We start from the raw sequence: 15,842 nt of genomic DNA, 5'->3' as shown, positions 1-15,842 counted from the left end.
CTTTTTAACACCACGGGATCGAAAGTAACGGACACCGTTTTATCACGCTGTCACGTAGACATTAACGACCATCATATCCGTACTACAGAGTCGTTAACATCAATTAAGGTTCTAAAAATTAAAAATAATTTGAATTTTTAGAAAGGGCAGAAGTTTCGGAATAGGAGTTCAAGCAGAACCTTGACTCTCTTTTATTTTAAAGTTTCAATATACTTTTAATTTTTTTTATTAATACTTTGGTTTCATGTTCTCTATGATGAAGAGATTTCGGGCTTTTTGAGGTGAAAGTAAAAGCATAAAAAACAGTAACAATGATTTATATTCTATCTTAGTACTAAATATCTACACAAACATGACACAATCACACTCACAATATATTATTGTACACAAAAAGAAAGTCACGCACTAGGTTTAATACAAAGTAATGAAATAAATAATATTGTTACACATTCACCCACAAATAGATTTATCGGTTCATATTTTGATGTTTAATGCATTTAACCTGTTCTAATAGCTATTAAAAAAAAATCAGTTCAAACGGCTAATAACATTATTTTTTAAGTAAAGCAAAGATTTAGTGTAGAAGGGTATATAAATACCTGTAAGTATTTAGAAGAATGTACATAGTTTCAGCCAAGAGGTGGGAAGAAAACTAAAATTATCAGACTGCTTAAATCTTATGGGAACCTTTCTTAGTATGTATGATGGTTTCATAAACAGGTACTTTAAAAGGCACAGGTTTCTCAACTGGCACGATAACATGCTTCACTACCTCAAACGGCACTTCCTTAATTTTTGGTACATGTACCTGTTTCTCTACGGGATATGGTACCGACTTCTCAACGGGAATAGAAACCTCTTTAATAATAGGTATAACGACCGCCTTTGGCACTGGCACTTGAATAGGAACGGGGTGGGGCACCGGAATGAGGATAGGCTGGTTGATTTTGAACTCTACGTTTTTAGGGATTGGTACAACGACTTCTTTGTAATGCTTTATCTCTTCTGGGTGCTCTTCTTCCACGTGTTGGTGGACTGGATATGAGTGGGCCTTCAGGTCGTGCCCACTGAATCCATGCCCACCGAAATATTGAGTGCCGCCGTAGTCACCTTGGCCTCCGAAGTCGTGGCCGTCAGACCCGGAGTTTTGTTCGTAGCCGCCACTGAAGTCTGATGCCTGCAGCTGTTCAAAAATAGGTTAATTAATTTCTAATTCAAATAAGGAACAAAATTTTTCTGTGGTCATATAATATTTCACAATAACGGGTACCTACATTTAATAATTAGACACTCGCAAATTATATACATATTAACGTCATCATCATTATTCTAAACGGTCTTGAATGCTAAATTTAATGTAAATGTATCATGTACAAAACCGAATCCTGCTAGTTAAGTTTTATTTAAGATCCAAGTTTTTATTTATAGTTATTACATTTTCGAAAGAGAATAATGAACCAACATAACAGAATCTTGGAAACGGATAAAAGGACTCTGTTTCGCGCAACATCCATTAAAACCATTTTACTCGGCTGCGTGCAACATGAAAGACCGTGTAATGTTTGTATGCCACTGAATTCATTCTAAATATTAGAACAATAGTAACTACATTCTATGAAATGTACTATTCGAGGTTGTTCTGAGGTTGCCTTAGTGAATTTAACTTATTATTTACTAGCTTCTGGCCGCTTCTTTATCGGCGTAGTATAAATTCCACCGTCCTTTTCACTTCTTTAAAGGATCATTTCTGAAATAAAAACTATACTTTGTCGTTTCTCAGGTTTCAAAATAGCTCCATACAAAATTTCATCTAAATCGGTCCAGCGGTTAATGCGTGAAGAGGTAACAGATGGAGTTACTTCGCATTTATAATATTAGCATGAAATTAACCGAAATAAAACTATAATATGAGTAACAAAATTGACAGTTACATAAATAACAAAAGATAAAGGAGCAAAAAGTTGGTTATCTTTTCGCGTATAACTATCAGACCGGCGACGGTCACTTTTACTTGTTTTTTAACTTTCCACCTTCGTTCCACTTCCTCCGTCGTACAACCGAAGTTACGTCAGTGAATCGAATTCGCGGAAATTGGCCAACTTCTAAGAACCGAAAGTAGTTCACTTAATCTTTGCGTATTAATGTTGCCTTGCAAAGTTCCTTTATCCGTCAAATTTGGGTAGGTACTTTTGTTACACATAGGTTGGGTTAGGTACCTGCCATTATTGTTCCGTCTACCTTTATACCCCTAGCGTCCCTCATATGAAGCTAAAGTTTAGGTTTATTTTATAACGTCGTGTTATTATAATATATCATAATAAATAAACTAATCAGCCTTTATAAGTCCATATCATTTATGTTGTAATTACGTGTCAGAAACGTACAGGCGCAATTAATATTTTTACCCATGAAAAGTAATTCAGCGTGGAATTGCTGAATTGTGAATCGCACCGGGAACGATTGGGAGCGGTTTGTTGCAAGTACATTATATATTTTAGTTCTAATATGATTCGTTATTTTTATATTTTTTATGTCATATGTCTCTTTCAATAAACAATTTTATTATACCTAAGAAAATAATTCATTTAACTAGCTAGCTTAGTGTCACGCCCTCGCCAGACAAAGAATGAAGGACTTTGGAGCAGGATATCTGGAACCAAAGGATTTTAAAAAGCTACACATGAGCTCCATCATCCGACACATGGATATGGTGGGAAAAGCTCTTGAGTAGTTCACGGATCTTCTCTAGGGGGTAATTGCACAAAAGATCCCTAAGGGTCGAAGTGTATCCGCAAGGGCCCCCGAAAACAATAAGATAAGATAAGCCAACTTAGTGACACACGAAATTCAGAAGCCGGCCAACAAGAACTGGCTAACTCAATGGCCGGTCTAGTCTAGACCTGTCTAATTGCCTATCTGTAATCTCACTAGAGAACTTGGCCAGTCGATTGTCGGTAGATTGACCCAATTGGTAACTTGGCGATAAAGCAGTGTTCCACTTACAAAACTCAAACTAAATACAGAAACTCGTCGTTGCACGTTCCAATCTTAACACTTTGTTGTTATTATAACTATCCTAATCTAGACAGTCCGTTGAATTTACTACTCACTTAGTTTCTTGAAAATATAATAGGTACTTGCTTACTTGCTTGTCGGTTTTTCAGAATTAAAAGTATAAAATCAATGACCATCAAAAATACCTACCTGAAATGTCCTCAAATATTACGTATATACTCGTATATAACTCTCTAAAATACATTCGAAATGTATATTTTTCAAAGGGAAACTATTCCCCTTAAATCGCGCCTAAGTTATAGTACATGCGTGTACCTACTTATATATTTTTTAAGTTTTCGATTTGATTTATTTTATTTTATATAACTACACCACTGATTATGAGTTGAGAGTAAGTAGTGAGTTTACGCGTACCCATACGAGTATGAGTAGGTATAAACGTGACATGCAGAGTGAGGGAAACTACAATCGCTCAATTTTGGTATAGATTATGCAGGGACGTTTGATCTTTACTGAATACAATATTGATTCCAAGCAACTGACTATACCTTCCGGTCAACAAAAAATATTTTTCTACCCAATACAAAATCTTCTTACCCTAAAATGTCCATTATATGATCGGCTTTAAAGGACCAACATAAATATAAAATTACCTGTTTGACGACACTTAAGAATTCATAAGGAGTCCCTTTAAAACCCCAAGAAAAATGGCCTAGATTTCAGCGTTTGATAGCTGAAATGAGGTAATAAATCATGAAAATGTAAAGGCCACAACAGCCTCTGAACCCTTCACAGTTGTAAATGGACACTCTTTTTCGTGTTTTAATTCACTAAACCGACCTTACTAACAATTTCTATAAAATATAATTAGAGTCCACATGACACCATGCGTAAAAATTCTTGATTTTGATTGTTTTAACTTTTCGATGTCTACAGGAATGACGCGAACGAATTAAACATAAGTACAACAAAATATGAATAACCCAAACACATTATTGATTTGCCTACTTAACTAAAATTACTACTGGCTCTATTATGCTGTTATGTACATCATACCGAATCCCCTCGCACCTGTCATTTTGAAAAAAAAAAATACAGAAACTCCACATGTATAGGTATACTACGAGTAGGTACCTAATTACATCAAATCTGCTCACAAAAAGGAAAGTCCATCGTAATATATTACGTAGAATTAAAAATTCTGCATGACTGAAAACAAAAAATGACTTTTTCATATCTTGCTTTATTAAAACCATTCATAAATTAATTTCTACATTCTTATAAGTATTTGTTATTTGCTTAAGAGAGCTATTTACATTTGACCACTCGCGCAGCAGCGTAGTAAGGAAGCAAAGTTAATTAAAAAACCCGGCCAAGTCGTAACCACGCATTGGTGGTTCCATATAGGTAACATTCGTGAAGTTAATAAAATATGAAAGATCCTGACAAATTCTTAATGAAGAGGTAAACTGGTGGATTCAAGGATTCATTTTGGCGGTAAACTATTGTCCCGCATAAATTTAAAGTTTTCTGAATTTTCCTCGCACTTGAGCTATAGATGTAACATAAGATAAATATTACGTTACTACCCTCGCGAGTATTATTTTGACATGCAGCATAGTCAAGAATATTGCGTTGATTTAACTTCAATTTTTTACTCACCAAACTAGTTCGAAAATATTACAAATATTATCACAGTATTTCTAAAAAAGTATCTTGCTACTCGTACCTCCAGTGTACAGCCAAAAAACGAAAAACAGACTAAGTAGGTATTCCTATCAAAGGTCTGTTTTTATTTTTGTGGCAGAGTTTGCCATTTTCCAAGAACGGTAGACGAGGTAACTTTAATCCCACCAAAAACATAAATGTAAAAAAGGAGAGCCAAGTTCAATAAAAAATTATGCTTGGCTGTGGGGCTCGCCGCAAAAAGAATGAAGATCTAAATGAGTGCCACTGCCAAGTTCTATGCAAAATCCAAATATGTATTTATAGGAACAAAATAACATTATAAACAAGTATTAAACTCTATTTCTTTGCTTTATTGGATACCTATAACAATTGCTGTTATTTAAAAAAATGTGAGATCTTAAAGTATGTTAGATTTGACTTGGCCAGTTTTCATTATATCAATCATTTTATATATATTGTAATTCTGATAAAACCTGGCCAAGCCAAATCTAACCTACTTTAAGATCTCACATTTTTTTAAATAACAGCAATTGTTATAGGTATCCAATAAAGCAAAGAAATAGAGTTTAATACTTGTTTATAATGTTATTTTGTTCCTATAAATACATATTTGGATTTTGCATAGAACTTGGCAGTGGCACTCATTTAGATCTTCATTCTTTTTGCGGCGAGCCCCACAGCCAAGCATAATTTTTTATTGAACTTGGCTCTCCTTTTTTACATTTATGTTTTTGGTGGGATATCAATACTTTTTGTAAAGAAAACTAGGCAGGTATTGAGATTTAATGTTTTTTCTTGTGTTTCCGCTGTATGGTTTTTAACTTCTGTTCTTTGTATAATTATGTGGTGCCGCGCGCCGCCGACGACACACCGTTGGCCGGTTGTTTAGAGCGTATTAAAAGTTTTTTGTATGGGGACACCACTTATTTTTAAACTAAACTTTATTTTAATATAGCAAATATAATAATACATATATTGGGATAGTTTCAAATATCTGCTTGTAACGGTTCCAACGCTACAATAAAAAAAAAATTTTTGTATGGGGACCCCCCTATTTTTTAACTTTTTTTTATTTTTAGATTTTTTCCTACGCTTACACACAATAACCGAGCTGGATTCCAAATTTCATCCTTCTAGGTCATCTGGAAGTAGGTTAGGTTTAGGTACTTATATGTCAGTCCCAATAAAAAGTGTTTTTTTTGTATGGGGACCCCCCCTATTTTTTAACTTTATTTTATTTTTAGATTTTTTCCTACGGTTACACACAATAACCAAGCTGGATTCCAAATTTCATCCTTCTAGGTCATCTGGAAGTAGGTTAGGTTTAGGTACTATAAGTCCCAATAAAAAATGGTTTTTTTGTATGGGGACCCCCCCTATTTTTAAACTTTATTTTATTTTTAGATTTTTTCATACGGTTACACACAATAACCGAGCTGGATTCCAAATTTCATCCTTCTAGGTCATCTGGAAGTAGGTTAGGTTTAGGTACTTATATGTCAGTCCCAATAAAAAGTGGTTTTTTTGTATGGGGACCCCCCCTATTTTTTAACTTTATTTTATTTTTAGATTTTTTCCTACGGTTACACACAATAACCAAGCTGGATTCCAAATTTCATCCTTCTAGGTCATCTGGAAGTAGGTTAGGTTTAGGTACTATAAGTCATAAGTCAGTCTTAAAATTTACGACTTTTTGACCTTCATACCTTCATAACCGTTTGAGCTAGCTTCATGAAATTTGGGCTTCTAGATATCCTTATGGATATAATTAAACACACGTAGTTTTATGTGTTTACGTCAAAGATATTTTGAGTTATAGAAGGGTCAAAAGTGGCACCAAGTGGTTCGTGTAATATTACACTCGGCGCTGGCTAGCCAGTTCCTTTGCTTGAACTTGGCTTGACACGCTGCCGCGTGTCTAGATAAATCGCTTTTATTTATATCAAGAAACGGAAGGCATTATTTTTTCACTCTTTTTGTGTAATATTTAATGCCTATTTATCCATTTGATTGGTAGGGATTTGAAAGTAGGCATCGGTAAGCAAATGGATTTCTCCATTGAGAAAAGATAGTACCTATTTGAAATCTTTTGATGTGCGCACCAAAAAGTGAGACTTTCCGGTACATTAACTATTCAGGAGACCCTTACTTAATGTATTTCTTAGTTGGAAAGAAATCAATACATTGATACACCAATACACGAGTGGGCTTTCGGTTATATTTATATGCTCGCACCTAAAGTTTTAATTCGCACACAATTTTCCAAATTTGGAAGTAAATGCGAAATTGTAAAGTTTATAGCAGTTTATTTTACCGAAATGTCTGTGGCACCGTAGCTCTAAAACGGATGCACCGATTCACAATTCAGAATCGGATTCATTGAATTTATTCAGTTGAGTTATATTTTATTTGAAAGTATGTTTTCTAGCGGTGGTTATTAAACATGTTTTATTTATATCGGTTCGTCCGTTTCGGGTCATCACTCTGTTGTTAATTGCTTTAGGGAGTTTTGAATTTGTAATTTAGGTAGATACTGTCATTATTACTCGTATTTATTTTGTTTGTTGCTTTAAAAGAAAAAAAATCTTCCTATTGCCGTGCTAGCTGTAAGTTTTACATGAAGTATAGCCACAGAATAAACAATAGTACTAGGTACAGAACATTCACTCTCTAACAAAACGCGTCTGTTACGATTAGGACAGGTATGACCGCTAGATGGCGACCGCGCCACGCGCGGCTTATGGCTAGCCACCAAAATTGGTGTGAGACGGATATACTTGTAAAGCTACCTGTTGCAAAGCGACGAAATTGCGGAGTGAGCCACGCCTGGCATAGCGTAGCGCATGAATTATGCAGGAATTACACTAATTTTGACAAAGGGTTGAAAGATCATCGTGTATACCTGTTGATCTGCCTGGTCTTGCCTGGCCTGCGCCTGCGCCTGTGCCTGTGCGTATTGCCTGTACTGCATGTACGGGTCCCAGGCGTAATGGGCTGAAGACGCCACCACAAGCGCGCTAAGTAACTATAACAATATGAAAACAAATACAAGTTTAGTCAAATAATATAATTATGTGTCATACACAGTCCAAGAAAAAATAATAAAATATTAAAATAAAACATCTTGGGTTAACTCAAAACCTTTCGCTACGCCAAGATCTGTATAATTCAATGAAGGATGACTCACGTTAGCGAAGCTCCCGGTGCATCGTTTTCTATGGAAAGCATCACGTGATCGCCTGTCACGGACCGTTCTAACGTAAGTCATCCTTAAAAGTGTGTAACCTAAACCAATTTCTTTTTCTTACTCCATTGGTTTCGTAAAACTAAACATAGGCATCGCACCATCCCCCTTCGCTTAGCACTAAAGAGGTTTAACACACACGCACACTTGTATAATTTTACAAACACACGCCGTATTTATAAAATGTTGAAAAGGTGCCATAAAAATGTAGACAAATATTACATACTATCATATGAGACGTTATGTATGAAAAGGGACCTTATTGTCGATGGCGCTTACGCCATTATTATGCTGCGATATAAATACAATGCGTCGGTGTGAATAAAAAAATCGCCATTTATTTTTAAGCTACTTTTCAGGAGACAAAAATAACTGTTTATTTTCCTGTCTGTAATATATTTGTTGCGCCTGTATTTTTTTCTGATAGATCAATGATTTTTACATGATACTCATGAAGAAAATAAACAGATTTTTTTGTAATTTTTCTTACAATATTATTATTTTAACCAAATTTTGCTACATAGCGACTTAAATTTGGTTCATTAAAATCGTCATGTGTGTAGTTTGTACACATAGCGATTTGTTGCCAAAGTAACAAATTGCTATGTGTACAAACTACACACATGTAGTACGAGAGATGATACATAGCGGATTTTAGAGTCTATATCGGGTAATTCATTCTACAATAAATCGCCATGTGCAACATTATCGCCATCACCCTCGACGGAAAACAAGGCATTTTATATCGTTATGTGCTTAAAAATCACATAGCTATTTTTTTGTTTCTGTTCTGTTATTTTTTGGACAAATGTTGTTCTGTGTTCACATAGCGGAATTTTTATTTTCAAAACTATTAATAAAGAATTAACAAAAATATTTATGTGGGTCGACGGGAAATTTAAAAAGGAATTCAAATATGCCAAAATAAAAAAATCGTAAAAAAACACATAGCGATTTTTTTATTCGCACCGACGAATGTCGCGCGATGCTGTGCGGCGTAAGCACCATCCACAATAAGGTCCCTTTTCATAGATGATGTCCCATATAGATGTCGATCTTTTAGCGTCCATAAGAAGCTGAGTCACGCCTTGTAAACTTATTTTTTGTTACAAAACCTTTCTTAAACTACATATTATTACTTTTCTATTTTTTTTTCAAATAACGCACTTCAAAAATTCAGTACGTGGAATTTGAATAAGCAAAAGCTGGAACTAAAACGATCGCAACGCCTTCTGCGTATAGCTTTGCGCGTTGTCATTAGCGTAACAACATTTCGTCGCTTGTCATTCGGGCCTCATTGTGATTCTAACCAACTACCTAACAAGAACGCCGGCACTTTGATCGACTTCATGCCCGAGTGCATGCCCAATGACTCCCCGCGAACTAGCCTGCGTCCTATAGATAGTGGCCCGTGAGGTAGCCACTCCATCACAGAGTAAGCTGGTGTGAAATCATGTGGTGGCTTCAGATTGTGCGCCCGTTTACGTCGCGACCATGGACAGAGTAATTTAAATCCATAAGTGTCTGGTCGTAAGTAATAGCGTGAAGTAAAAATTCGATCTTCATATTTACATATTTTAGTATGTAAAGTATTAGTAAAGCTACAAGGAGGCATTCGGATGCGTATCTATGCGCAGCAAAAGTTTAATAAAATATTGTTTTACTGTATTGGTGTTGCCTACTCTTTGAACCGTTATATATTATTTAATATCTATGAGTAGTTTTATACTCCATCATTGACATGACATTAGCTAAGTTCTGTTATTGAATTTTAAACCGAAATTAAACTTCAACAGTATTAAGCAGATGTCAGATAAATACACGCACAGATCCTACACAGATCGAACTAGTCCTAAATAAAGCCGATTTAAAGTTTTAAATCTTTACTGATCGCTGGCATGATAAATATTCAAACAAGAAAAGCAAGTTTCCAGGTCAAATTGGCTTAGCTATTTGAAATTTGAACCCGCGCCAAAATGGAAGTGGTTTTATAAAGCGTAGGTACCATTTGGAAACGAATACGAAAATGGAAGTGAATAACAAAAAAAAGTTGTCACATATAAAACGAGCAGTCGAACGCGAACACGACGCAGGTTTGGGTATTAATAATTAGCATTGAGTCGAAGTATTATTTTGTAGTTTTTCAGTAAGTAATCACTGTTGATATATTGATTTAAATTCTGTATTTTTAGGGTTTCGAAGTCAACTAAAGGAACCCTTATAGTGTCCGTCTGTTCGTTCGCGGCTTAAATTAGTGCTCAGCTTTTATCGATTCAGCCGAAAAATAATAAGTTCTATAATGAAAGATTTGGGTTATTTTTTTTTTGCTTTCAACCTATATGGTGTGGGGTAACCTTGGATAGATCATGAAAATGAACGGGTGTCACTGAATTTTTTTGATAAAGTAGCTATTTAATTTAGAAAATAATTAGTCCGAATCCTGGAAAATGCTTTCCCGTCTCCTCTAACTGTTGGACATACCAATTCAACAAATATAAAAAAAAACATAATTAAGCTTTCAAGTAGGTAACACAATCTTTTTAAACATGATCAGGGCGCAGCTGCAGCCGGTTATGAGTGTGAGCCGCAAAAATGTATCTCGTAAATACAAAGGGTATTTTTATATAATGTGCTGAACTAATGCTTAAAATTAACGGCACATACGTTTTTAAAAATTTCAGTGTAGCCAGGAAACAAACGTTATGTATTATCCCATTTATAGCACTCAAATATTTTAGACCCGATCCCTGCGGATGGCGTTTTAAAGCTGGTATTTTATATCATACGCATTCTTGGTCTACTCATATTTTCTCGTTACGCTCAAGACACGGCGGTATATTACGAACGGCAGCGATGTTTGCTTTCCTCTGGTTTCAGTGTTCAATCTCGTCTATCTTAGCTTTCAAGGATTATTCGTTACGTTAAAATAATGTCATAAAGTGCGGGTAAACTTTTTCTTGACACGATTTTCTTACCCGAAAGATTTATACATATTTTGATGAAAATTTCACTATTTGACAGTTAAAATTTCCATGGAATCGAATTTTACCAGCGATTTACAGCACTTCTTCTACAAGGCGGACACGACAACTCGCAAGCGCACCGCTCAGGGTTTGCATCGGAAATTGGCACTACAATTAAATCTGTACTGTAAGTTATATATGAAAGGTTTTTTTTTGTAATAAAATGCCGAATTATCTCCTCTCTACATGGCATGAGTAGGTACCTAGTTAAATACATTTTCTCATTATTAAAATATGATCAAAAACGCACGTTCCCGCCCGTATTATTTCACCGTGAGCAGGATAATATCACAACAGCATAGTAAATCTTTTCGCAGTGTGGTTACGTTGTCGGATATAGGCTGATATATAGTATTGCTGCCCGCTGCCCATTTATCCTGCATTTAGTGTTGCGAAAAATACAAGTACTTTGTCGTCATTTTAACCCCATTAACTACCCTATTTAATGAGGTTTATCCACATAGTACAGTGGTCAGATTTGTGCAGTTTAGAAATAATTGACAAAAAATATTGGTACCTACCTACTAATACATTTTTCAGTCTGATTCAAGCCTTTATTTTGAAAAAGATATTTAATTAACTAAGTATATTTTTTTTGGCTGTGAAACAAATTATTCGGCAATAATTATAATAATAATTTACACAATCCGCGGTAACACCTACGTGAACCATTACTGAATATTTTACAAGTTATTTTTACCGTTCAAAATTAATTATTAATATTAATTTTCCATTTTAATCATCACTTAGTTTGAGATATTTAAATATTTCTAATAACGCATGCACTAGTTTTGTAATTCACTTGTAATATAAAATAAAAACTCACATATGCCTGAATAACACACATCGTTGCTAGTTCCCCGGTGTCACAAGTAAAAGTAATGTCACAATAGCCAGCTCGGCATTTTATACTCTATCATAGTACATTCCAATTTTAGGTAACTCCCTATCATTTTATTTTTCATCTAAATCCAGTGAACAAGATCGATCAGCTCAAAGTAGCCTAACTATTTGAAAGGTCTACGTTATTTGGACACGTTATATCATCGACGCTTGTCAATGTGACTCAAGTGAGTTTTCACCACATTTTAGATACATTGCTCGATATATATTGCGCTTACTATTCTATATAGATTGTGGCGCAGTAATGGATATTGTAGACTAAGAAATTTGCATTATCAAGTTACTTTTATAATACGCAGAGTTCATTGTGGTTTTATCTTACCTTTTTTTTAACCGACTTCCATTTCATAGAAGGAGGAGGTTCTGTATTCGGCTGTGGCTATTTTTTTTTTTTCTATGTACGTTCACTGATTACTCCGACATCCGTAGTCCGATTTGAGTAATTCTTTTTTTGTTTGAAAGGAGCTACCTCCGAGTTGGTCCCATTTTAATTTGGCTCTGTTCTGATGATGGGATCCATGAGGAATTGAGGGAACTCCTCAATTTTTAAAGGCACATGCATGGTGATTTGGGTGTTTTCTTAAGCAAGTCGAGCATTTTCTCCCGTAAACCACCACTTTGATGAAGTAGACCTGATGATGATGATTGTTTTGATGATAATGATGATGATTTTAAATGTAGTATGTTCAGCGATTACTCCGGCACCTGTGATCCGATTTGAGTAAATCTTTTTTTGTTTGGAAGGAGTTGCCTCCTAGGTGTTTCCATATTATTTTTGGTTCTGGTCTGATGATGGAATCCATGAGGAATTGAGGGAACTCCTCAGTTTTTAAAGGCACGTGTAAAGTGATTTCGGTGTTTTCTAAAGTAACTCGAGCATTTGCTTCCGAATACCGCCAATTTGATGTAGTGCAAGTGTAGCCTTACCACGAGTTTGACATTGACATATTCGCTAAGTTAGCGACGCTAACGTCTTCGTAACTTACTTTTTATGCATCTCGCTCGCACTAATATGCCAGTACGAGCGAGATGCAAAGAAAGTAAGTTACACACACGCTAGCGAATAAATCAATGTCAAACTCTTGGTAAGCTGGTAAGGCTACTGATCGGGGGTTAGGGTTAGGAGTTAAGGGGTCGGGTAATGGTGGTTGAAGGGCTGCTAGTTCAGGGCCGAGGGGTACATGGATCAGGGGTTGATCGGGGGGGTTGAGGGATTGGGTCAGTGGCGGGGCGGAGGATGGATTTAGTGTAGTGACAGGAATTATAATTTCCCAGACGGACTCGAGAAAATTCCTGATTACATATTTATTAAAGTAGATACACGAATTTAGTGTTAATCATGATGTCGTTTTTCATTCATGCGTCGCGCTCTTAACAATGCGTTAAAACTAAAAATGGAAAAATAAAAACTTTTTACAAAAAAAAGAAAACCGACTTCAAAAAGGATGAAATAAAATATTATCCTTTTTAAGTCTATGCGTTACCAACTGATATGTTTGAAGTCGGTGCCAAGCCAAGTAGTAACAATACCCGTCAAAAATAATCAGCTTTATGACTATAAATCCCATTAGAACTGTACTAATAACTAATTATAAATGTGTAAGTAATTCTGTCTGCCTCTTTGTCGCCTTTTCATGGCTAAACAACTGAACTGCTTTAGGTGAAATTTGGCAAGAAAGTAAATTCCTTGAATTGTTTTATATTTTGAAATGTAGTCCTCTGAATAAGGGACGGGAAATAACTTCAGTCCCAATCCCACGCTTGCGTGCCGACAAACATGGTACGGACTGTGACCAGAAGGTTTGATCGTGTGTTCTTAGGTACAGTCGACGTCAAAAATATGTTTACACTTTTGCACCTTACTCCTTTGTTATAAGACGAAAAGTGTAAACATATTTTTAACGTCGACTGTACCCACAGAAAGTATGTTCATTGTCGTCGTGTAAGGCAATCCAACGTAAGTACATCCTTATCGAATCGCACCAAAATCATGGTATGCTTCAAAAGTTGGCTTCGCACCGACTTCAAACATATCAGTTGGTAACGCATAGACTTAAAAAGGATAATATTTTATTTCATCCTTTTTGAAGTCGGTTTTCTTTTTTTTGTAAAAAGTTTTTTGTTTATTTGTCGCTGACTTAATTGAATGAACTGCTTCGGAGTGAGTGTAGTTAAGTACGCTTCAAAATGTATGAATATACGGAAGGATTTTGTAGCAGGTTTGGTATTGCAACGTGAAAGTGTTTGCATAATAATGTGTGGTCGCGGTGTGTTACATATACATATCTAATTAAATACTATTATCTATTTCCGGACACCAATCAACTGCAAGTATACTAATAACTGCAGATACCAATAGATATTGGATTCAGTTGCAATCGATATGCTTAAATAAAAACATAACGTTTTTTAACAAAATATGTACCTACTTGTTTATCGTAAGAACATTTTGACAAAACGTTTATTTTGACTATTTTCATAACTTACTTTTAATGTAACTATTAAAACATAAAAAACAGCTTTTATACTTTTTTTGCATGTAGGTCATAAGTACCTGCAGTCCTACATGCTCGTCTTCAGTTGGTCATAACATACGATTTGCAAACTGAACAATGCTTTATACCTTTTACAGTGATAATAGAAGCTCAACTGGGCTTCGTCAACTTTTTAGCGGATCCTGGCTGTATTTGTAAACAAACATTTTACGAGTATGACGGGACTGTTATACCAATTGTTCGTTATACAACGTTTTTTTCTATATACTTTTTTTCAATATTGTACCATTCGTAACCATAAAATAGGAAAGGTAGGTCAAAGCAACGCATATGTATACATGAGTCAAGAAACCTAAACCTAGTAAATCTTAACTTGAACTTATTTCATGCTTCTACTTTATTAAAAATCTATGTATACCGTAATAGCATAGCGAGTAACTAGTGTAACATCGGCCTTGTTTTTTGCCGACAAAGTGCAGATATCCGCAAATAACAAAGTCCCACGACGCGTGGTGTAAAAAGTGCAAAACAAACAACCCGTACCAAGCGTTACGTAATTAGAATAGGCCAAGAGGCATTAATCTAGATTCTAGACTTTCGCGGCCACGATTGCGAGAACGAAGGGGCTTATTAGTGTCTATTATTATTTAATTTATTTATTTTTCTTCTTCGGCTAGGTCGTTCATAATATGAATATAAAAGTAAAATATAAAAAACACAAAACAATAAAAAATACATATTAAACACATTAGAAAAAACCTAACCATTATTATTTATTAATATATGAAAGATATTCTGGTTGAAGAAATGCTTTCTTTAACTAGAAATGTGCCTATTGACAGTGACACATCAATTCCATCATCATCTAGATTAAATTCATAATTCATAACTTGTTATTATAATTAGAATACGCCTCAAGATCTATTTTTAAATCTGCTATGTAGATTAACATTTGCAATTTTTAACGCTAAATTATAATTTTTATGAGGTATTATACTCGTATGCGCTATGTTATAATAGTTTTTTCTTGGAATGTTTAAAAATTACTATAATTTTAGGTGGTCTCAGTAATCACACTTAATGTTTATGTACATACACGAGACAGCAAGGAAAATTTCGACTTTGTTTAATTATGTTTCATTGTGCAATGCATTACCATATTCGACACCGTCTCTTAGTCTATTAAAGAGACGGCGAATCTAATCATGCCATCTCTTACATTATCAGATGAACTACAATCGCTACGATTAACCAGGCCTTCCGGTAAAAGGAATACATCTGACATAACTACAAGAATATTTCAAAGAGTTACCGAATGTTACTGTTTTATGATGTAAGAGGCAAACGCGCAGACGAATCGCCTGACGGTAAGTGATTACTGACGCCCATGGACACCTGCAATACTAGAGGAGTTGTAAGTGCGTTGCCGGCATTTAAGATGGGATGGGGTTGAAGGTTTGAAGGTCGTATCGG

At 35.2% G+C, this 15,842-nt stretch overlaps 1 protein-coding gene across 1 annotated transcript; it reads right to left on the bottom strand.

The window, feature by feature from the left end:
- Positions 1 to 301: 301 nt before the first annotated feature.
- On the bottom strand, positions 302 to 11,870 carry LOC134679647 (uncharacterized). Its single transcript, XM_063538597.1, has 3 exons — positions 11,798 to 11,870; positions 7,607 to 7,729; positions 302 to 1,183 (listed from the first exon to the last, which is right to left on the bottom strand). The coding sequence occupies exons 1-3, from the start codon at positions 11,816 to 11,818 to the stop codon at positions 671 to 673; spliced, it is 657 nt and encodes a 218-aa protein (XP_063394667.1). The 5' UTR covers positions 11,819 to 11,870; the 3' UTR covers positions 302 to 670.
- Between the last annotated feature and the right edge of the window lie 3,972 nt (positions 11,871 to 15,842).

The sequence above is a fragment of the Cydia fagiglandana genome, chromosome 2 (assembly GCF_963556715.1).
Source record: "Cydia fagiglandana chromosome 2, ilCydFagi1.1, whole genome shotgun sequence".
NCBI lineage: Eukaryota > Metazoa > Arthropoda > Insecta > Lepidoptera > Tortricidae > Cydia > Cydia fagiglandana.
The sequence above is the reverse complement of the archived record's forward strand: the minus strand, read 5'-3'. Positions and strand labels throughout refer to the sequence as shown.

What these genes read in the sequence shown, in the direction of transcription:
- LOC134679647 (XM_063538597.1), bottom strand. Translation starts at nt 11,818, where the DNA reads ATGTGTGTTATTCAGGCATAT. An exon ending in TGTGTGTTATTCAGGCATAT is followed by an intron (nt 7,730 to 11,797) that starts GTGAGTTTTTAT and finishes ATATTGTTATAG; the next exon opens with TTACTTAGCGCGCTTGTGGT. An exon ending in AAGACCAGGCAGATCAACAG is followed by an intron (nt 1,184 to 7,606) that starts GTATACACGATG and finishes ATTTTTGAACAG; the next exon opens with CTGCAGGCATCAGACTTCAG.